Here is a 24409-nt window from a genome sequence, read left to right on the forward strand (position 1 = left end):
CTGTTAACACCAGACATATTCCAGTGGTCCGCTATCAACACTAGGGGCTTACAGTGGTTTGCAGCATTTTCTGTGATTTCTGTGCCTTTGTCTGGAAGTCTAGAGCACTCTGAAACAGCTGCGGCCCTAATCAAACTGAAGATCAGCCAGAGAGAATTTGAGAACTGGTTTGTCTTTTTGCTTTCCTGGGCTGTTGTTCCTGTCGACATCCCCTGTTGCTGAGGACTGAGATTTTGCATTTTCCCTGAAATGAAGAGCAAGTAGACAACTGTTTAATTATTTGTTTGTTGAAAAATTGGTCTGGGGGGTTGCTACAGGCCTGGGTCGGAAAGCAAAGAGTGGAGAAATAAAAAGGAGTGGTGTCAAGATATAGGTGGGCCAGCTAAAGACCATGGCAGATCATGAATAGCAGCACCCAGTGCAGTATTGATAATTATCTGGTGAAGATTGGGAGTCAGTGTCCAAGTTGGTCTGAGAGGGTGCCTTGTGTAAAAGGTTGCACAGGTAAGTTTTTAAAGGTGGCTAAACTCTGCAGTCAGAAGTACAGCCATAGGAGCTTTGGGGTGCAGAGACAGTTTAGTTTGTTTCATTTCATAAAGTTAATACACTGATTTGAAAAACACAAGGCTCACCCAAACCTCAAAGCGATTTACAAAAGAGGATCTGCCACAATAGCTGAACTGGGTTGTGAGAATAATTGGCTGGCATGGAAATGGGGGGGGGGATTTGGCCTGTGGTAAAAGTCTCTTAGAGGCTGGCTCTTGAATCTTCGGAAAGACTGCAGCATGTAAATATTAGTATTTCCTTGGGTACAAAGGTGGTCTTTAATAAAACAATGATAATAGTTTAAAGCAGGCAAATCCCAAGGTCTGTTTCGGGGAACTAATCCAGTCTGTTTAATCCGGCCCCTGTGGCAGTTTATTTGCTGGGATGCAATCCTAAGAAAACCTCAACAACTTTGGTTGTTCCTTTGGTCGGCCCTCAGGTCCCTTCACTTGATCAAATCTGGCCCTCTTTGAAAAAAGTTTGGACACCACGGGTTTAAAGGATGGAAATTACAGCACTTGGCTAAGAACAAGGTATATATAGCTTTTGCTTTCCTGGGGTTACTGTTTTCTTGAGTCTGTGCGATGGCAGGAGGAACTTTGTGTGTGTTCCCTTTTTCAAAATGGAACAGGTCCTAACATTAAGGATATAGACTAGAGCACCACTCTTGACTAAGGTGTCTCTGAGTCTACCACGAAGAGACCAATACACTTGATCAGTGACTGTACCACCTACTCCTGAGCTTGAATTTCTCCATCTTGGGGCCAGAACCATTTGAACAAGCTATGAATTGTGGACTCACCATACCCCAACCCGTCTAGCCCAGCAGCAGCCACCATCTCTTAAGTAGAAAGGGGTGGGGATGAAAATCCCCACAGAAACATACTTCTTCATGTGGGTTGGACCTTGCCGGATCAATGGTGACGTTTTAAAGTGAACCCCAATCCAAAGTGATTGTATTGTATTTACAACAGTGACAAAATTAGGTAACAGAAGCCCTGGGTGATGCTGCATGAAGCAAGAGAGAAAAACGTTTCCCAAAGGTAACTTTCCTTCAAAAGCTAATAAAAACGCTTCACCTATTTCTTACAAACATATAAATTATTTTATTTACAAAGCCATGTTACAAATAATAATAATAATAATAATAATAATAATAATAATAATAATAATAATAAAGCAAAAACAAAATGAAACCTCAAAACAAAAGAAATACAATCGCTCACTAGAGAATATTCTCCAGGCCTGGTGTTGAACTGTGGCAGTATCAGTCAGATACATGTTTGTTCTTTTTTCAAAACTGTAAGCTATAAAGTTTTATTATTTACACCTTACTTCCAACACAATTTTCACAAGCATGGAATGGGCTCTTTCTGATACTGATATACATAAAAGGTGCAGAACAAAGAATGAAAATACTTAGTGTTACAAAATATGGGTTCGTAGAAAAGAAACGGACTGTACACATATGGCATTTTCTTTTAGAATGATTGGACATGCTTTCTTCAAAAGTCTTCTGGAAAAAGATTCTAAAATCTGTAGTAGGAAAGCACAATACAGGAGGTGCAAAGTCATTTCTGTGCAACAGTTAATATTCCCCATGACTGACCAGCTATGCAAAACCCACAGAGTTTTGTTAAAGTGCCATGGGCCAACAGCATAACAAAATATAAGGTGTAAATAGAAAATTTCTTTTTTTTTCTTTCAAACAATAGTTCACTGAGAATCAGCAGTAATAGAATATGCTGTATAAACTATTCTCTACAAAGGTTGATCAGCACTATGTACAATTGTTAACATTGATACAAAAGAAGGCATACAAGTTATCCAAGTCGCTTTTGTTTTTTTAATATGGCTGAAGGGCCTATGCATTGCAATATGTGTAACAACCAAAGCTTCTGAGCCTCTATTGCTGGAAACGAATCACAAAGTCTTCAGGCAAAGGTGGGACGAAGGAGAAGGAAAAGCAACTGTTGAATGAACGCTACACTAATAATACATTATAGGCTGGTCCAGTTCAAATCCTTAAAAAAAAAAACCCACACACCTGCATTTCACTTTTCAGGCTGGACATTTTAGCACATATAAAATCAATTGGTGATTTTTTTTTAAAAAAATGCAGGGGATAAAAAAAGTATGAGGTTTTTACTTGGTTTCCAAAATGCTTTCAGACCGATGCCACTGAAAATAAAAGGATACATACATAAGCAGCAAAGTAACATTCCCCAGTCCAGCTTCTTACATAACAGATGCATGTTAAGAGCTAAGGAATTCTTAACACAATTGAATTGTTCCTTCGGTCACTGAGTGGCATTAATTCTCAGAAGCAGCCACTGAATCTCACCAGAATTAGAAAACAGCAGTTCACTTATCAGATGGTGTTTTCTTACTGAGATTTAAAAACTCCTGCAGTTATACAACACAAAATAAATTAGTTTTTTTTAATAAAAAAAAGTCAACAAGGCTCTGTTCCTACAACTGAAGACAAAAATTGTGCAAAAATAACAAAGATATGTACACTTTTTTTCAGTCTGAAGAAATGTACAATAAAACCGTAACTCAAAAGTACATGAAAAATATAAGCATTGCTTAAAACTTTCCTAAGTTTCATAAAGTTCATGAAACTATTCCTGTCACTTCCCAAATATAGCAAAACATAAATTACAAAATTAACACTATAAAATTTTACTTTTAAGAATATCTTCTAATTTCCCCCCAAAGGGCCTAGCCATTACAATTGTTAAACATTGTATAAGCTTTAAAAAATTCCTTAAGTCTTTCCTCCCCCCAAAAGTAAGCTGCTTCCTACCCCCTTGAGATGTAATAAACCAGCATTTAAGTGCACTTTTAACACTGTAGAAATAAAAATTAACTGCTCTGTAGTAGTTTTGCCGTACCCCAGTATTATTAAGTTCCTGATTTCAAAATCTACCTTTATTTTTTTTTTTTAAAAAAAAGCAATAATTCCTGTAAAACATTGTCAGTGCAATTCTAACTGATACAAATTCAGTATGCTCAGCTCCTGTCTTTTCAAAGAACAAATTGTTTCATTAAGGAAAACAGTAGCATAGATTCTTTGTGGCCCCTCCATCTACAAGTGAGGAAATTTTCACATGGCGCTCCTATTAATCTCACTGGGAACAAATTGAATAAACCCTTCAGTACATTGAGCAGATTAGGAATACCATAATCAACAAGAGGTGCTGCACACTGAAACCACTGAACAACGTCAGTGAAACTTCTGGCCACACAATTGTTAGCTACTGCTGAGAAATGCACTAGGACAATAATAAACAATAAATACAGAAGTTACTGTAAATTTTAAACAATGAAGGGGTGTTTTAAATATAACCACAGATTGCATTATTTCGGAATGTTCACTGCTGTCATTTGCTGCAAGAAACAAAAAGGGGGAAATGCAACAATTTGCTTTTAAAAGCTTGAATCCAAATCAATCCAGATTGCACAGATCAGAGGCCGATGTGTATTGAGGAACTGAAATATGCCACAGTTTTATGTAGATTTAAAAAACATTTTTAAAAAAATATTAAGTAAATTTAATCTGCAGGCAACAAAAATAAAATAAGAAACCAGAGTAGGGCTGCTAAAACAAGAGAGATTATAGGCTGGTTGCTTTTCCTTGTTATGGGAGAGTCCTTATCCTACCAGTCCGGTTTAACGTCTTCTGGAAGAAAGATAAAAGTTGATTGTAAAACAATGCAACATTTTGCTCCACTACATGAACTTAATTAACTACAAACCCCCAAATTTGGGATACCCTCCAAACTGGTACCAAAGTTTTGTAGTCATTTTGCAGCATGAACCCCACATTTTGCAGCACCCACTAAACTGAGTAATTCATGCTCAAACCAGAGGTCATAGGTATCACCCCAAAACCCAACATACTTCCAGTTTACAGAACCTTCCTGACAGTTGGCTAGGCAGAATTCTGACTTGCCAGACTGAGATGAGTGGCTTTTTAGAAGCCTGCATTAAATCAGTACTTATTATAATGCAATAAACGTGTGCAGCAAGATTAGCTTCAGTAGTTTATATTAAAATCACTGGTCAACAAACTGGTTATATAACCACTTCAGTAAAATTTGTAAACTGCAACTCACTTGTTTGTTGTGCACCGGGTTTGGTGTACTTGAAGGACTGGACTGAGACAAAGCTACACTGCTATTTTTTCCAATCTGTAAGGTACAAATGGTATTCAGAAGGCAAGATGCAGAAACCATATAGAATTGCCATGAAAGCAAGCGTACTCTCAACATCTTTTGCTTCACTTAACTGAGGGGTCAGCAAACTTTTTCAGCAGGGGGCCGGTCCACTGTCCCTCAGACCTTGTGGGGGGGCCGGACTATATTTTTTTTTTGGGAGGGGGGATGAACGAATTCCTATGCCCCACAAATAACCCAGAGATGCATTTTTAAATAAAAGGACACATTCTACTCATGTAAAAACATGCTGATTCCCAGACCATCCCGCGGGCTGGATTTAGAAGGCGATTGGGCCAGATCCGGCCCCCGGGCCTTAGTTTGCCTACCCATGATTAACTCCCTGATTGAGATACTCTCATTTAAAAGCAATATGGAACACGCGGCTCTCATTTTCGGGAATATATCATGCATATGTCAGGCTATCCTGGGAAATATTTGTGGCTGACCGTTGAGTAACCGTGGTGTAAGAAACCAGGAAGTTGCCTCTGCAGCCAGGAGCGGAACAGGAGGTGCAAACTTTGTTCAACCCCATTGCTCGCTCACGGGCAACGGAAGCTGGCTGGAGTTGTGCATTACATTTGGACAGGATGCTGTCCACAGTAGTTCACCACTGTAGGCACCCTAATACATCCGCCAGACTGCTTTGCCCCTGCCAAGTCATGGAAACAAGACCCGACAGACTCGTGAAACCCTTACCTGCCGAGAGATGGAGCTGTTTGGAGTATCTGGCACCGTAGAAATAAGGTTGGCAGTGTTCTTTTTGTGAACGCTATTCATACCAGGCATTTTAGTGATTTTACCGGCTTTGCTACTAGAACTAGAGTTTTTGCGTTTTTTCCCTTCCGATTTGTCAAAACAAAGGGGGAGAGAGGGCACGGTGTGCTGTGCTGTTAGGGAGTGGTCCCCTGAATGGTGGAGGAGGGAGGGCACAGACAAACCAGAGGCGTCAATACTGCTTACTACGATGCTCATGTGTTTCACAGAGTCTGCTGAGCTACTTGATAACGAAGTCCGGCCTCCCGAGGGCTCCGATTTGGCACTGAGTGGGGTTGTTCCATTGTTTGCATTGTGCACAGACAGACTGTTATAGGAAGATGTGGCCTGATAAGAGTTCAAGGTTGAACTGGGGTTCAAGACGCAGTTCTTTTTGTGAGACCCTGAAAAGGAAGAGGAGGGGGACGAGGAAGTCTGCACAGACAGCGAGGAAGAAGAAGAGGGCGGCCTTTTCTTTTTGTTACTAGAAGACTCATCACCGCGGCACGAGAGATCTCTGACTTTTGAGGATTTGCTGGTTTTCGTTTTGGATGGCTTGTGGGATGGGGGAGGGATAACCGCTGGCACAGGTGACAGGGCCGACGGGGTCTTAAATGTTGAGTCTATAATACTCAGGCTGGCAGCCACGTGAGGGAATGCCGTAGTGTGTGACATAATGGAATTTGTATCCGATGCAGTCACAAAAGCCGCGTTTGACAACATGGCAGAAGTCATCAAGTAGGAAGAAGGTATTCTTGAACTGACTGGCGCCGAAGGAATATACACTGCACTAGGATTGCTGAAAGGTTGCAAAACTGATGCTGGAAAAGGGGTGGAGATATGTGCTGCTGGAGAGGGCATCGGACTGTCCACTGCAGGAGGGATTTTCCTGAAAAGGGAAAGAAAAAGAAATACTTTGAGCTTCGCTACAAGGACTGAGCAATACACATACACACACACAAATAAGAATTGTTGGATAGTTTTAATTTACCAGTTCCAATTCATTACATTTTGGGATTCCCCCCCCCCCCAGATTCTTACAACTGGGCCTCCTCTTACTTCACACTGGACTGAGGGTATATGCCACTCAATCACATATGCTCTTACACCTTCACCGCCCAGCCGTCTTATGTGAAATTTCCTTCCATTCTTTTCTACTTACCAATTAATCAGGAATGCTCCTAACCTTACTCTGATCAATTAAGTTTAATCTGGGTTCTCAAAAAGAAGTAACACTACAGTTGTGCTGGTAGTACTCAAATCATACACATAACTGGGCCTGATCCACTCAAGTGTCAAAGTAGGTTTCCTAAGCGGTTAAGTCCTATTTCCCCCATTCTCCGGCCATCACCAGGAGACAATGCGGGGGATGGGAGATGTTGTTCATGCCTCCCACAGCCACATTCAGCCCTCCCTCCCTCTGCCAGGCAAGTTCCTTGAATTCACTAGACAATCTACTGCGATCCAAATAACTTCAAATATAGAAGGACTATCATAAACATTAACAACCAATTAGTATTGGGATGTGCAAAGTTAACAGAAGACTATGTATCAAACTTGGAGGTAAAGAAGATAGGGATATAGAAATATATAATAATAGAATACATGCAGAGAAATACATCTAGAGGAATATGTAGTTAACAATATTTACAGAATTAGAATAAGGTTGAAAACAGAAGTCAAGTAGACAGTGGAGGGAAGTCTGAGTGGGGGAGGGGGGAAATGGTGGTGGGGGGTGAATTGCTTTATGTTATTTTTTATTATTATTACTATTATTATTTATTTTTATTTTGTTTGATATGTATATATTTTTTCTTTGAAAAGAATGTATGAGGTATATGTGATGAGTTGTATTGTTTAATTAATAAAAATTATTTTAAAAAAAGACTATGTATCAAGTCTGACCCCCAAAGTTCCAACTATTGTACCTCATTGTTATTATTATTTATTGAATTTATATACTGCCTTATACCCGGAGGTCTCAGGGCGGTCATCAATAAAGAAGAAGTGAGCCATGTTCCTTCAGGCAAATGTTACAAGCGACAACATCCGAGTCCAAGACAGTGCAAATGGCAATCATTTAGCCATCAAGACAAATAGCCTCTGAGAGCCCTTATGAATTGGTATAAAGCCATTTAAAGCCATCTCTTCCAGTGGATATCACCACAGATTGTGGCAACTGAATGCATTGTGCAGAATTCTTCTCTTTGGGTGGGGGGCGCTGCCCTGAATCTGTCAGGCCAATCAAGCTAGTTGAGTTGAGTATAGAACTTCTCTTGATCCACTTCTGAATACTATCCATAATGGTATAAACCCTGTTATGTCTCTCATTCACATTTTTTCCTGGTTAAAAGAAAGCAAAACTAAACTCCAAACATTCTAACCTTTCCCCATGAGGAAGGTCCTCTAAACCTCTCGATAGCTTCTGCACCTTTTCTACCTCTGCAGTTGTGTGTTTTTTTTTAGTTTAGTCAGAATCGAAAATATACACTTCCAGAGTTAACGCTGAATACATTAAATACATTAATTCTGGTAAATGAACCACCATAGCTGCTAGAGGGCCATGCAAATTTGTGTCCCAAGCTTTTTAGACTCATCTATCCATGTACTATCTGAAACCAAAGGAGCAAACTCCTAGGGACCAATGTCCCTTCAGCCCCTCTCCCAAAATAAAGTATTTGAGGGGGTTGGCCCCCCAAAGTTGATGGGCACTGCCATTCAAAATTGGTGCATGCACTATGTGTTGTGATCAACTATGCAGCATGGGGCTTACCTGCTCCCCCCCCAACACCCCTTTGAGGTGCCAGATGTGAAATACATTGGCATTATTTTCTGCTCTTATACCCCGCTATTAGACCTGTAGGGTAACATGAAAGCAGAAGCTGTTTACTTACCTCCACATCTGTGAGTTTAAGTGTTTTTCTACCATGGAATTCAGTGCTAGTCGAAAACGATCCCATCTTCTGTCAAATACATAGTAACCTCTTCCCATCAAATGACTTCCAAATGAACAAAACTGGAAATGATAAAGCAAAACATGGTCAGTTGTGAGGAGTGGTGGAACACCAGCACCACCTCACTCACGCTTGCCTTCAATTATGAATTACAAATTAAATGAGGACATGCCATGGAAGAGTTGGGTGGAGAAAGTCAGTATGAAGAGAGGGGGCTACTTCTGGAAAAGAACCCAGCACAGGTCATTTAGCCTGGGGACGCATAGCTGTCAAGTTCTCCCTTTTTTAAAGGGAAATTCCCTTGTGCTGAATAGGCTTCCTTGTGAGAAAAGGGAAAAATTGACAGCTATGCTGGGGAGTGGTTTCACTTTCCAGCAGCCTTGCCTCTGTACTTTGGCGAATGGCTGGGGTGGGGTGCTCAAACAAACCAAGGTTACTCCAGGATCTTGGGTTTGGGTGTGATGACAAACCATGGTACTACCAAGCCACAATCCATAAGCCAAGCAATCATGAGTTCAAAATGTGGCTTGTTAAAATGTAAACCATGATTACTTGCTCAGAGCAGGTTCAAATGTTTAGGCAAATCATACTTAGGTTAAGCAAACCATGGTTTAGCATTACATGCTAATACATGTTAATAAGGTATGTCTTTATATAACGCACATGCTTTCAGCAACGAGGTGCTTCTTACATAAGAGCATACAGCCAGTCGTAAATGTCAGCAATGAACAGGCTTACTGGAGATAAAAAGACATACCCCAAGAGGTCGAGGATGGTGTCCGGAATAGTGACAGTCTAACTTCTCAGATTCTTCGGATCCCTCCGCTTCACCCTCATCACTAGATAATCTGCTAGGCAGATCTCCTCCCATAGAAGGCAAAGGCAGTTCTTGAGCATAGCCACCATGGTTTGAAGAACTAGTGCTATTTATGCTGTTTGCAGAGGAAGGCCTAAGAGGGTAAAACGACCAACAAAGGGTTCAAACTCCACAACTACCTTCCTAGCTAAAAGGAAACTTACAGTAAGATACTGCAACACATACTTTACTCCAGAGTAAATGTCACCATGCTCAATAAAACCTATTACATCCTAAGCATGTTTACGATGGAAGCCTTGCACAACTAACTCACAACTTACACACATTTATCTTCTGTGCATTCAGCTTTACACACTTTGCAACAATAAAAAATAAAAGGGGGATGGGCTTACAGGAAAAAAGACCATTGAACCCAATGTGTTTTGACTATACACCCCCACAAAGTTGAGAGTCACCTGTACTACAAACACATTAAGCAGCAAGTCCCTCTGAATTCTTTGTTACTGACTTCTGAATAAATGTGCATAGGATTGAGCTGTGTGTGTTTCAATAAACTAGGCACATAAAAATCTTTTACAAAAATCCATCTTTATATGGTTCAAAATGCCATTAATATTGAGACATTAAATGCATTACTGCTAGAGAGAAAGTCTGGATTGGAAAATAGACATTTCCTACAGAAAAGGAGAAGATATAAAATGCTGTGACATTCACTACACAGAAAGCACAGAAGCTTTTGAAGTATAGTAGATTTGCTATGGCATTCATACCAGAAATTTAGAAGGGCTTGAAGTCTGCAGGGACTTTATCAGGAACTGAACTGCAGAATTCTGACTTCAGAATGAAACCTGATCATTTCCTACTTCATTAAAAGGTGCAACTTTCAAGCCCTGATTGTGAAAAGCAGTTGGAAAACAAGTTCCTGGTTTTTGCTAGAGTCTGAGTAGAGACTATCCCTCAGTCTCTAAAATTTTGCACTGCACATGAGATATATATATACAAATAAATATGATTTCCATAATTTATCCACACCACTGAATTTGAGCTTGCTCATATCATAATTTGTCATTTCCTTGGACCCACTGCTTCCTGTAGAAATGCTCACTGAATGCCAGAATGCTGTGCCCAGGCAGGTCACTTACCTAGGAAATGCTGAATTGGGCAGTCTTGATTTTGCAGGCGATGTCCCTTTGGGCTCTTGCCCAGAGTTCACTGATGTTCCTGACAGAGTGTCTTGGACTAGCACAGGCTGGGGCTGATGAGTTTCCCTTATACATTGTGGATGCTCCTTGTCTTTTGCTACTTCTTTTTCCCGGGATCGAGCTTTGTGTTCAGCTAAGAGAATGTCAAACTGTTTTTTACGGCCTGGAACTGCTCGCCGGTGATTAAGTGAATGAGTCTAAAAATAGGGTAGTTGAAAATTTCGGGGGTTGTAAATATAAAAATCAATTAAAATATTAATCTAGGAGATAGCTGGAAATATTTGACTGATCACTGATTTTATGACAACACGAAACAGTTCTTCTATACAGGTTAGTTCACCTGTCCTAGGAGGCACATACAGTTTAATGAAACATTATTTTGGTGATAAGAAAACTTTCCATGAAAACACTCTACACATTAGTACCATAACCAGAGCATTATGGTTTGATTGTGGTTTTAAAAAATAAGGGTGTGAATATAAAAACAGTTACAATATATTAATCCATGAAACAACATAAGTTCCATGATGTTATTGTGTAAATTAATTGCAAACCAGACCTGGAAATAACATTCTCTGTACCTTCAACTTAAAAGTTCAATAGCTTTTCATCTACAAGTTTATTTATTATTTATGCGATAAAATTTATACACCAGTTTTTAAAAAATCCTCAAAGCAGTTTACAAAGAGAATAAAACCAAAAAGAAAGAACAAAGAAGAAGAAGAACTCTTTAATTTGTTCAAAACAAAGTTGCAGGAATATTTTCCTTTTGTTTTTAAATTAATGCAGGTGTTCTTGTCTTTACAAAAGGCAATATATCCTAAAGACAAGTGTTCTCAGTTTGGGTGGAGAGGGTCAATCAGTCAAAAATAAGACCTCAATTTTCTTTACTCCGAAAAGGGATCTGCAATGCTGAAGTCACTCAGCTGCACCCTGACATTTCCACATTTCTTAAAAGGGAAGGCAAAAATTACTATTTTCCCCTATCCCTTTCTAATCTGTTAAATTATAGCCTTAAAAGGGTTATCTTTCGCTAAGGGAGTAAGTTGTCATACATAACAAACAGCTCAGTTATGTCTGTGTGTTTCAACCCTTTCATTGGAAACCACCAAACTGGATATTCCTGGTCAGATAACGTTGTTCTGGGCTTTGGAGGCATGAGTTTGGGAGCTCCTACGATGAGACAAGCTCCTTTCTGCCCTCCCCAGTACTGAGAAGAGACAGGGAAATGCTTACTCCACTTAAAGGGATTTTTGTTTGGTTCCTCTTGCTGTCCCTCTTTGCACTCCAATGCCTGAAACCTGCCATTAATGCCTTGTCAGCCTCACTTATTCCTCCAGCCATCACCACTTCATCCAGCAAACACCTGTGTCTTCAAAGCATCAAGTGCTTAACCCCTATGCATTAGCTATGAAAAGAAAAAAAGATAAAGCCTATCCATAAATGAGGACTGCACTACTGCAGAACTATTGTTATCATTCATTCATTCATTCATTCATTCATTCATTCATTCATTCATATGTTTGGCAATGAATAACCACAGTGCCCAAATCACCCTTTTGATTTAATATGGGGTTGCTCTTGACTATTTAAATATACACGACGTGTCAAAATGACCTTTATGCATTAGTAAAAATGTCAGTCATGTCAAAGCATTATATATATTTAAATTAACAAGAAAACTACCTTGCAGGTGAGTGATCTTGTGCAGGGTTTCTTTGTCTCAGGATCCAATACTCCACAATGTTTATTTGGGTCAAACTCTCTCTCTGTTTGAAAATAATAATTATAATAAAGTGAGAGGGTTTTCTCCTTTTTTAAAAACAACAACAACGTCTTAACATGTTTAAAGTTACATGAAACAAAAACTAAATACACTTTTAATGGTGCAGATGAGAATAAATTTGTAAAGATATTGTACTTTTCCTTAACACATTCTGATTTTTAGCATACCTACATCAAGGTATGACCATAGCTGCCAAGTTTTCCCTTTTCTTGCGAGGAAGCCTATTCAGCATAAGGGAAAATCCCTTTAAAAAAGGGATAACTTGGCAGCTATGGTTATGACGCTTGCAGACAACAGATTCACAGACACACAAGTTCACTCTCACACAGAAACTTAACAAGATTCCTATCTAGTTAGTAACAAAGCTAATTTCTCTGTTCCACTCTGCTTCTTGAACTGAAGCTTGAAAACAACCCCACCAGCATCATCTACCCCATAACAGCGGAGCATTTAATGTAGCAAAGGGAACAGTTGGTGCAGGCCTGCTTTCCATACTGTTCTTGTGTAAGGGATGGATTTATTAGCACTTCACTAAGCTCAATATGAAATATAATGTGAAAGACCTGGAGGGAGGGAGATTGATGGAGGTTACAGGCTTCTTTCAATGGGCGTAGGTGTGCAGAAGAGCTCTCATACCTGTTAAAAGGCATGTGAAATTATTCTTTTCCTTCCCTCCATTTCCTGTGGCTTGGACAAAACGAGCTGCTTCTCCCAATTGCTCTATCAGAAAAGTTAAGGGGCTACTCATCCTTTTAGGATCAAAGCAATGGCCAATCATCCTGTTTTGGTTACACTTGCCTTGGGCCAGATCAGGGCTGACAACACGAAGCCCACAAGCCACAATCTGGCCTGCTAAAGGTTTTCCATCAGCTCACATGCAGTAGCTTACCTGTTCAGTCTTCCATCCAGGCAAAAAGTTTTACAGAGCCAGGAATAGGGAACCTCTAGCTTCCAGGTGCTATGGTCCATGGGGGTCACAAAGAGTCGGACACGACTAAACGACTAAACGACTAAACAACAACAACAAGCTTCCAGGTGTTGTTTTACTACAGCTCCCATCAGGAGTGCCAGCTTGGCCCCCTGACTGTGGGTGCCCGGGGCCTTGGGTGCCATGCAGTGTGCATGGCCCTGGCACCAAAATTTGTGGATGCCCGGCTCCTTCATGGGGACTTTTGTCGGTGCCCCAGACCACCAGGGAGTTGGTACCTATGGCTCCCATAATCACTTCCTGTACTGGTCAATGAGAGTTGAAGAAAGTCAACGTTAGGTAGAGCCATAGGCTCCCCACTTAAGGTCAAGGATTAGACCCAATCTGCATGCACAAAGACATCATCAAACATGAAAAAGTGTTTCACTAATAGAAAACAGTGTTTAGATCCTGCCATTTAAATCTACAAACAAAACACAACACTAAATGTAAGTATGTGCTTCTCAAGGCATATCATTCAAAAACAGAACAAACATGCCCCTTTCTCAATCTGCAAAGGTCAGAGAATTCTGGATCTCTGATCAAAGCATGAGTAGTGAAATTAATGGGACCAGAAGACTTTCCCCACAATAAAATGTGTCATTTTTACTATTACATAACAGAGCCAAGAATATGATAAGAATTCTCGGGATGGTTCAGAGGATCATTTTCTACCAATTTCTTGCCACTTGTAACTTTTGGCAGACTGAATGCTAAAGGTCTAGCATTAGCTCTTCTGAATGGTTGCAAACACTCCTGAAAATGGCATAATTATGCACTAATTACAAAGATCTTTCTTGTGTTTCTTTTGTTCTATTTCTCCACCAAGTTTTTTGTTCTGTTTTGTTTTTAATGTCAGGAGAAAAGCATACACCATAGCTTGCTCATTTGGATGCTATTGCAAGCTATGGTTTGCCCAAAACTGAAGTCAGCGAGGGAACTGGAGTGCATGAGGGACAAAGGGAACATGCAAGCCCAAGATTTGCTCATGTTATGCCAGGTCACAGTTTGGTCTTACATGTTTAGCCGGTCATTTAATTGTGCTCCTTTACTAACTGTGGTAAACATATGTTCCCAACTTTGCTTTCCCAATTTAAAATATTGTTCTGCCCTTAATCTTTTCTCGGTTACACATACCCAACTCCTTCAGCCTTTCCTTATATGACTTGCCTGCTGGACCTTCTGTCACCCTCATCACAGAATCCTCTGAACTTTTCCTCTTTGTTGACAATGTTCTTGCATTGTGGCACCTAGTGCAGAACACCATACTCCAATTGAGGACCAGCCAATGCTGAGAAAGAGGATACTATTCATTTACTCCGTATAGCATATCACTCACAACCTTTACTATCAAACCAACATTGCCTCTTCACTATCATCCCTGGGCAGAGGATGCTGTAAAGTGTACTTAAACTGAGAGCACATGGAGAGGCATTCTCTGATGAGTGTTCCACAACTGGGGAACTCCTCCTGTCAGCCTATTAAAATTTGAGCCTGTAAGATACCCCTGTTTCAAGTGACCTACAGCTGTACTTCAACTGGTGGGTCAGGACCCACAACTAAGTCAAGACTAAGAGAAGGTGACTCTCACTGTTGGCGCTAACATCCCAAAACATGCATGGTAAAAAATTAAGAAGAGACCCCACTAATCATGAATGTTGGGGCCAAAAAATGAGTGCCAGATCTGTGAAGACTAAACAGTACTGTGCAACTCATAATAAAGTCAGTAACTCTTCTATAAAGAGGACAGGAAGTTGCTATTATTAGACTAATGCTATGGGGGAAAGTTCGTCTCTTCTTAAAACATCTATAACTATCATAATACGAATGTGTACATTCAAATACTATCAGACCAATTACTGTTTAGTATTTCTAAGGTATTAATATAACATGCCAAATAACAATTAATGTTCAAATACAATCTTTCAATGTCCTTTTATTGCACAGGTCTGCTAAAAATCAATTCTTTGAGAAAAATATAACTTCCTGGAAAGCTTTTCACACTTTTCATAGAAGCATCACAGTGCTGAATGACAAGGGTGCACAGTTTTGAGCCAAATGCACCTGTTGCTGCCTTTGAACTAAACCACTAAAATGAGATAATGAAAACTATACATATACGAAGTAATCTGAATTGTCTGCTAAAAAGACAGCATCCATATTTGTGCATTTCCCATTTATCTGATCTCTCTTTAGGGAGTTACCAGTCGGGCTTGTCCAATTGCGAAAAGACACTGCAGCTTTGAAGCAACACGCATAGATTTATAATAGCACAAAGCAGCTGGATAATCAAAGGGGGTGAGTGGATAACTTCCTTCGTACAAGAGCTAGTATTTCAGCACACACAAATTTCTCCAAAATTGTAGTTTCCCTCCTATAATGTTAAGCGCTAATGCTTTACTCAGGCATTGTGTACATTTCTCCCTCAACATTTGAACAAAGATGACTTGATTGTTCAGCATTGCTTTCTCACCTCAAATGTTTCTTAATTCTCATTTATTTTTCTTGCTCACATAACTCTCAATTCTACTTGCACCACTGTAAGATTCTAGATTCTAGATTCTATATAACCCTAACCCTTTTACTCTCAGTTCCTTTCTTCACCTGAATTGCTCTGAATATTCTCCCTTTTCCATTCACTGCATTGTCTCTTTTCTCGATTTACACTAACTGTCTTGCTTTCAAGCATCTTCGTACCTTTGGACCGCTACACTTTTCCTATTTCTCCATCTTCCACCACATTCTCCATTCTCCCATTAACCTTCCTTCTTAAATCTATCCCTTTCCTCTGGAGGCCCACTTTATGTTCCTTCCTTTAAAAAAAAACACAAACCGTTGAAAATAATCATTTCCTAAGCCTCCCACGGTTACCCCCCTTTCCCACCCTCTATTCCTTTGCCTTATGTACTATTCCGTATCTTTCAAGTCTATCACGTCTGTGAGCCCAGAGGCATATCTTTACTTTTCAAATTTTATGCATTGTCCAGATTTTAAGCACTGAAAACAAACAAAACACATTTTAAAAAACCACATTCTTTCCTATATCATGGACCAAATGGAATTGTACAAGCAACATTCCTGCATTAGAAGGTGTTCTATCTTCTGGTCATCATCAGTACACATGAAATGATCTTTACTTCTTAAGTTTTTAGGAGTACAGTAATAAGTCAACAGTTAGTAGTTTATACAGTGCATGATTGCCAGCTGAAATGCAATGAGCAAAGCTATGTGTCATTACAACAACCCTTTGTTACAACAAAGGCATGAATATTCACGTGAAGGGAATGCTGACCGATGAGACAAGTAAATGACACCTACCTTTAGCCAAGAGAGAGGAAGTAGTAGCATTTCTCATTTGTGCAAACCAATTGCTTTTTTTGCTTGTTCAAATTTGGGAACACTGGTTTAGATCCAGAGGTTCCCGCCTTCCACTGGGACAAGGCAATATTCAGATCCAAATCCATTTTATTTAAATACCGCTGAAGGGAAGAGCAGCCAACAGCCTCCTTTATGAGATAATCCTGTTTGATTTTTACAGAATTTGTTCCTTAGTTCTCCTACGTTGTATTACGTTTTGCAAAATTAAGAAATAATGCCAGAACACCAATATAAAGTGTGAGGCAAGTTGTGCTTCGGTACTGACTAAACACCTCACACATAAACAGATTTGACACGTGGGCCGAGATCACCGTTATGTAAATAATAGCTACGGCATATAATAAATAATTAGCAACAAACGCTGCTAACGAAGAATGATGGGATCTCATCAAGTCATGCTACAATGCTACTTACCTGAAACTCTCTTGTAAGACTTGTTACTGTTTTTAGTGCCATTTTGGTGTTTCTTGTCTATTGATGGAGCTATTACGCCTTTGCCATTCAAAATCTTTTCTGGCGATGGTGGCACCGATTTACATGTCAAAGCAGATTTAATTGGAGCAAGTGTGGTAGATGAAGAGGCTGAGGAGGTGGAGCTGGTGGTAGTGGTTGTAGAGTTCATTTTAACATTGGCACCGTCTGCCTTCACTAGGTTAGGAATTTTCTCTAGACTGACTACGGGAACAGGAACACTGAAACACCAAAGAAAAAGTCTTCAAGATGTGTTTTCTGCACCATGTGACATATACTCTCTCAACTTCCTTCCATGCTTGGTTTCACATTACATCTACTAACCCTGGAATTAACCTAAAACCAGCACATTTAGTTATACAGTTTATTAACATGTGAGCACACTATTTTCTTAATGGCCAGTTCTAAACACAAAAATATAAGTGGTGGGAAATATATATATATATATATATATATATATATATATATATATATATGTGTGTGTGTGTGTGTGTGTGTGTGTGTGTGTATATATATATATATATATGAGAACACTTATGCGTACTTGTTTTTTAAAATGTTTTCTTTTTGATTATTACTATGCCTGCTCTTGAAATAGTGTCAATTTATAAGGCTTACTGGCTGTATGGTGCATGCCTCTTTCACAGGGAATAAAAGGAGTCAAAAGCATATTAACATTTTCAAATTTATCATCCAAACTAAAGTGTTTGATACAGAAAAGAAGTATTAAAAGAACTTAATGGCATGCTTTTAAATTTTGTCACAGCATTTAATAGCTCTAACAGACCCTGAAATAGAGGACCAGAATGGAACCCCTGTGCGAAATGATCACCACCTGTACTTCCGTTCTAAACTAGTGCAAAATGTGGTACTGGGCACAAATTCAGATGTGGTAAATGTGCCATAAGTCAAAATAGCCTGAATCATCATGAATCATTAGGACATTGAGAAGATCTTTGATTGCCAAAAATATTTCACAATCAAAATTCTGGCCAGTACCTTTTGTAAAATTTCACATTAAAGTTAGGTTGTTATAAGAGATGTTTAATCTGGTTGCTTTAAGAATTTGAAAAAGGGCATTCAATTCCCCCCCCTTTAAAATACCAATTCCTTTTTTTGTTATTCTTTTTTTCAGTACTTCAAAAGTATAAATAGCATGAACCTCCATGCCTCTCTTGTCTCATGCATCAATATGCTCTCCTTTGCCTTCAACCCATATTATCTTTCTCCGTGTCACGATATGCTATTCTTTCATTCATGGAAGTTTTTCTACGTGCAGCATCTGTCCTGTGTTTACCAGTTTTTAAATTTCTCTACAGTTGGAAATGAGGGCTGTTGCTCCTTTAGTCACATGATGGGAGAATATTCACTGTGTTCCAATCTGTGCAGAATTTTAAAGGAGCCCAACACAGAGAACTTAGCAGAAGTGCTGGCAGGCTATCGCTGCATATGAGGCCCTATTCTATCATATCAACATAGTTAAACCAGCTCTGGCTGTGTTTTAGCATCCCTTGTTGGGCGCTGGAATTTAATTATAATGGAGTTACTTGCAGAGCTAACTTGCATCAGCAAAGTACATCTCTACAATAAACATGATGGCATATACTTCATAGGTAAGTGAATCATTTAGAACTTTATTCTGCACAAGTGACAATGACTGAGTTTTGAAACTGGGCAACTTGCAAGAAGATGGGTCAAAGCCACAATTGATTCCTTGAAGCAGGTCCTATCCCTTAAAAAAAAAACACCCCTAACACTGCAATCTAGTAAAGGAGGACAAAGAAGCCAGACATTAGGATGAGTAGAGATAGCTGAGAGCGTATGGGATTGGTGATTGGCTTATACTTTGCGAAACTGACAAGGCACACTAGCCAACCAGAATACAAGTTGGGATAGCTCAGTTGGTAGAGCATGAGACTCTTAATTCCAGAGTTGTGGGTTTGAGCCCCACACTGGGCAAAATATTCCTGCACTGCAGAGGGTTGGACTAGATGACCCTTTTGTCCCTTCCAACTCTACAATTCTATGATTCCAAGTGCTGCGTTTGAGTAGATGCTGCACAGAGGCTTGAACAATTAATCTGGATCAACCTCTCAGTAGAAACAGGACTGTTTTCTCTGTTTTAAAATGGGTTTGAGTTTGTGGTTCCTATCCTTCGCCTATAAATGACAACTTTGGAATGGATATTGCCTGTTACCTATTGAGAATTCATACTCTTGGCGTTATAATCCAAGAACAAAAAGTAGCAGACATTCCCCCAGCTATATAAAATAACTACTGGGATTAACTAATATCTCATCAGCTTTTTGCTGTCGCCATGTTGTCATGGAGTGGGTCCAGCCATTTTGATGTGATTCCTCCTATCCCCTCCTCAGGAAATGTCTTTTCCAAAGGAAGTCATAATTCCTTATTAACTTGCAAAATCACATCCTCTTATTGGGTCATATACAACTAACTTTTACTCAGAGTAGACCCACAGAATTTAATAGACCCAAGTTTGGTCTCATTGAATGTGGTCCAAAGGAAAGTCTCACATTGGAAACAGCACAATGGCAGCCGAGAAAATCAGTAACATCCCTTTCTAATATTATGTCATTTTTAATTAAGAGCAAATGAACTAGCATACCCTCCAACATTTCTCCAATGAAAATAGGGGCATCCCATTTCATAACGATAATTTTACTATTTATCCCCCCCCCCACAGGATTGCCTTCAGACGGCTTGGGGGTCGGATAACTCCACACCCTCCAACACTTCTCCAATGAAAATAGGGATGTCCTAAGGAAAAGCGGGACATTCTGGGATCCAATCAGAAATCGGGACGGCTTCTCTAAATCAGGGACATCCCTGGAAAATAGGGACACTTGGGAGGGTCTGAACTAGTGCATATCCAATCTAATTCTCACAGACAAAGGACTCATCCTTTCTACTCTATATGCTACAATTACGATGCATTCAACTTTTGTCTCTTAGGAAAGAAAGCTGTTCAGAAATGGGCCTTGTCAAAGTATTAAAAACTGCAATACAACAGCCCATATCCTATCACACAAAGGCCTGGGGTTGCTCTTCTTCAGATGTTTTCAGAACAAATGCAATATTGACAATTTTTTCCCCCTAGAGAAAGCCAGAGCTAGATATGGCAATATGCTGTCCTAGGGATAGAGGCTGTTCTAGATTACCACTATAAATTAAGGGAGGATCTATATGCTAAAGACTGCCACAGGAATCCAAGGCAAAGGAGACATGATGGTCACCACAGCTGTAAAAAATTATATAGTATATTTGACTTCCTCGCTGAAGTCCTAGTTTTCCACATAAGTGGAGGTCCTGTTAGAGTTCCTGACAGTCATTTAGCAATGCCTAAGATTTGTTTTGCAAGAGAGACTTCCTTCTGTACATGTGCAGAGACACTAGTATTCAAGCATGTTTTAAATCTTTTGGCATAAAGTGTTACTAAAAAGCAGCCCCGAAGGGCTGAAAAAACAGGTTCTCATTTAATGGGGGGGGTTCAAAATCTGTTGCCAATCACACTTAATAAATGGTTCACTGAAAATGGAAGCTCACGTTTACACAGTGTGATCCTAAACATGTTATGCAGAAGGAAGTCCCAGTGAGTTCAGAGGGACTCAGTTCCACATATGAGCTCAGAGGGTGGCAGCCTTAATTTTTGAAGATGACGTTCCGTCGCATGCATGGAAGTCTGTTGCAGCAGCAGGGCTGCAGGGCTGGTTACAGTCCAGAATGACAGCACAAATATAACGATAAACGAAATAATTGACAGTTTGATGCTTTTTAATGGTACCCAGAAATCTACTGTATCTGCTTAAGAGCTGGCTGGGCCTGCCACTAAACAAACATTTCCTATTAATGTCAATGAAATGACTGGGTTGTTTTTCTTAGGTGTGCACACATGCACAAGTGTTAAGTACACACACACACACACACACACACACACACCACAGGGCATAAATGGAAGTTTCCTCCTCTTGCACCATGAACGAATTCCCACATGTATATTCCGGCATATAAGACAACTGGGCGTATAAGACGACCCCCAACTTTTCCAGTTAAAATATTGAGTTTGGGATATACTCGCCGTATAAGAAATACGACCCGGCGTATAAGACGACCTCCGACTTTTGAGAATATTTTCCTGGGTTAAAAAGTAGTCTTATATGCAGGAATATACAGTAATAATTCACAAGGAACTAGTCAAATAGAACACCACAGGCAATTTCGCATATACAACACACAAATCCTGCAGTAACACTATTATTCTTATATACAGCTATTGTCTGGGATCCAAGTACCAAATGGGGTACTATACTATACTTCCAACTGTGCTCCTGGAGCTCCTCCTACCAACAGCAACCCTTATGATAACACACCCAGAATTCGGGGAAATTTTTGGAGCAACCATCAACACAGCACAAGGAACTAAGGAGAGGCAGGAAAGTCTTGTGTGTGCAAATGCAGGGTCCTAAGTGTGGCAGCACTTGCCCTCAACAACAATACCTGCAGTATTGGCATTTAGGTACCTGCTTAAAACTCACCTGTTCTCTCAGACTTTCTTTGAGGGATGATTCAACTATGTTGATAAATTCATTTGAGCTACTAATTTGTGGTGTCTGTGCTTTGTGGATGTAATCTGATTATTTGTTTTAGGTCATTTTGTGGTACACCACAAAAGCAATGTGTCCATCTTGTGATTTTCTATTTAAGACACACACACACACACACACACACACACACACACACACACACACACACACACAAAATACTCGAACGCTGGAAGAGATCCATTATTCAGCCACATATTAAATTTCCTTGCCTGTTTTATAAGAAATATTGAGAAGCAAAAGGAGGGAGAAAAACCCAACAGTTTTCCAGAACAGCAACTTACCAAGGTTTATCCCTTGATACTTTCGAAGAAAAGACCATGTGCTGTTTGCTAGTGGAGGTAATTAGATTGTCTTTGGGCGTTTTGAATGGCTTTGAGTTGTTATTGACAGGGTTATGGCCGCTGATACAGGATCTCGGTTTCATCTGTATAAATGATGCCCTGGAATTGCTGGGTGGAGAAGCTGGAGATGGGGAAGGCTTACACATTGAACCGTGTCTTCGTTCTAAAGCAGGGAGGGGAAAACCCAGAGACAATGAATAGGCAAGACAATGGCAACTAGCTAAGAAAAAAGAAAAACCCAAGCAGTACAGAAACCATAAGCCCAAAGCATCCTGCATAAAACTGATTTGCTATTACAGTAAAACATTATTTATACTACTGTATAATATATATTTAATATGCAGATAGCCAAAATAGTAATAGAGTACAGTGCCACACTGTGTGCTTGGTGAATCAATGCTAATGGTTATGCTGAGCTGGCATTGAAATACAGTCCTTGGAAAAGCCAAATGGAAACAAAGTGGGACTCTTATGTCTGAGGAGTGGGCTGGTTTGCAGGTATCTTTGGCCCCAGATACAAGCTGTATGGATAATAAATAGAATTCTCCTTATGCATACTCAAAACATATCAACACCTCTTCACTCTGTGCTATTCAGCTTAACAGGGTGGCTGAATAATTACACAAAAAAGCTACATTTCTCTCACAAAAATAATATCCAGCATTCCCCCCCCCCAGTCTTGTTTGCTGACTTGTAATTAAGAATAGAGAAATGTTGGGACTAGGGCAAATAATTTTAGATGTGGTGGCGATTCCCATGATCTTAATGGCACATTTTTCAAATAAAAACAGAACTGCCAAGGAAATGGCTGCTGTACATAAAAGTCATCATGTGACCCCATGCTTGAGCAGCAGAAATTAAAAGTAACTGGCTCGCAGATCAGTTGAAACAGTCTTAAAACTTTTTGTCTTGACTTCTGTGCCTGTTAGCAAACACAAAATGATGTACTGTACTATGATATGCAAAACTTCAAATTTCAGCCTTTTCATTTGCTCATGATTTGATCTGCAGTAACAGTTTGCACATACTCGTTCTCATTAGGGACCATTAATTACCACATTTATAGGAAATGCCAGGTCCTATCTTTGCAATGGGGAAGAAATTGAACTAAGGACTGAGTCTGTATGAACTGCCTAAGTGTTTATACTGATCAATATTTAACTATTTATATTAACGGTCATAATCAATTAAAAACAAAAGGGCAAGAAAGACAACATGAATTCCTTCTTCAATCCTTCAGCAAAATTAAAGTGAGAAGCCCATGGACCTTAAAGGTCACATTCTGTCTGACCAATACAAGGGGAAAGACACTCAATGTGTCAGAGTCAAGGGCCTCTCTTAAGAATGCACTCTCTTCCATTCCTCAACACATGCGCACATATCAAATGTCTAAGCTGATCTCACTGGCTGTACAGTCTCATGCATGCAAAAGCCAATACCTCGTTATACATTTAATTCACATCCACCAACGTTAAAACTGTGTGGATTAGCTTTATGTCAATAGATTATGAAGTTGGATAATCTATCTTTAGTAGCAACATGATCTCAACCGCTCAAAAATGTGCAGTGCTTACTAGAGTTCTTAAAAAGAACACAAGCCAAGAATCACAAGTAACATTGCAAACATTAGAAAAAAGAGAAAAGAAAACAGGAATGTGTGAGAAGGACAAAGCCTAGAATATTATGCCTTTACATTATCAAAATCTAGCATATCAGATTGTGTTTATTCATGCTACAGTCTTCAGCCAATAACTTGAGCATATGCTGGAAAAAAGTTTTGTCATTCCTGTTTATTATCCAAGGTTGTTTATTTGTATTGAATTTTGAACTTTGTGATTACCCAAGTCACCATATGCTACAGTTGTCAGTTATTTGGAGAAAAACACAAAAAGGTGAGAGCCAATAACTCCAAATTATTACTATGCTTTCCTATTTCCCCCCAGCCTTACAGATTAATCGCTGATTGGAGTGAAACAAATCATTATCACCTCAGGATAAAGAAAAGCCCTAGGTAGGAACAACAAATGCAAAAAGGCAGGAAGTGAAGTAAATTTCAGTTGTGCAGCCACAGGATGCTAAGTCAGCAACAGAAGAGTAGAAATGAGTTGCTAAAGAAAAATCTACAAAAGGAACTTGGTGGGCTAAGAATTCGACCATTTCAACCCCATTTCTGCTGATTAAAGCATTCCTCCTTACTGGACCAACCATAAAAGGACTGCTGAGCCCCTTAGATATGCCTCCACTGCCAAAGCAATCAGGCCAGTGTTCCCTCCACCCTATCAGGTGATGTGGGGTTGATTAAATGTAGCATCTTTATCGCCGCCAATCATGCATGGATAGCTTGAGCTG

At 39.6% G+C, this 24409-nt stretch overlaps 1 protein-coding gene across 1 annotated transcript in view; it reads right to left on the reverse strand.

Annotated features, from left to right (window-relative positions):
- Positions 1 to 2576: 2576 nt before the first annotated feature.
- The window catches only part of ATXN7L1 (ataxin 7 like 1), a 64476-nt gene continuing 42643 nt past the window's right edge, over positions 2577 to 24409 (reverse strand). Inside the window, 11 exon segments of the mRNA XM_088676682.1 lie at positions 2577 to 4231; positions 4668 to 4742; positions 5466 to 6411; positions 8417 to 8538; positions 9234 to 9426; positions 10436 to 10692; positions 12182 to 12264; positions 14386 to 14460; positions 14463 to 14498; positions 17041 to 17318; positions 22001 to 22223. Coding sequence (XP_088532808.1) covers positions 4190 to 4231; positions 4668 to 4742; positions 5466 to 6411; positions 8417 to 8538; positions 9234 to 9426; positions 10436 to 10692; positions 12182 to 12264; positions 14386 to 14460; positions 14463 to 14498; positions 17041 to 17318; positions 22001 to 22223 — 2330 coding nt within the window. The 3' untranslated portion in view covers positions 2577 to 4189.

This window comes from Zootoca vivipara, chromosome 9 (assembly GCF_965207765.1).
Source record: "Zootoca vivipara chromosome 9, rZooViv2.hap1.1, whole genome shotgun sequence".
Classification (NCBI taxonomy): domain Eukaryota; kingdom Metazoa; phylum Chordata; class Lepidosauria; order Squamata; family Lacertidae; genus Zootoca; species Zootoca vivipara.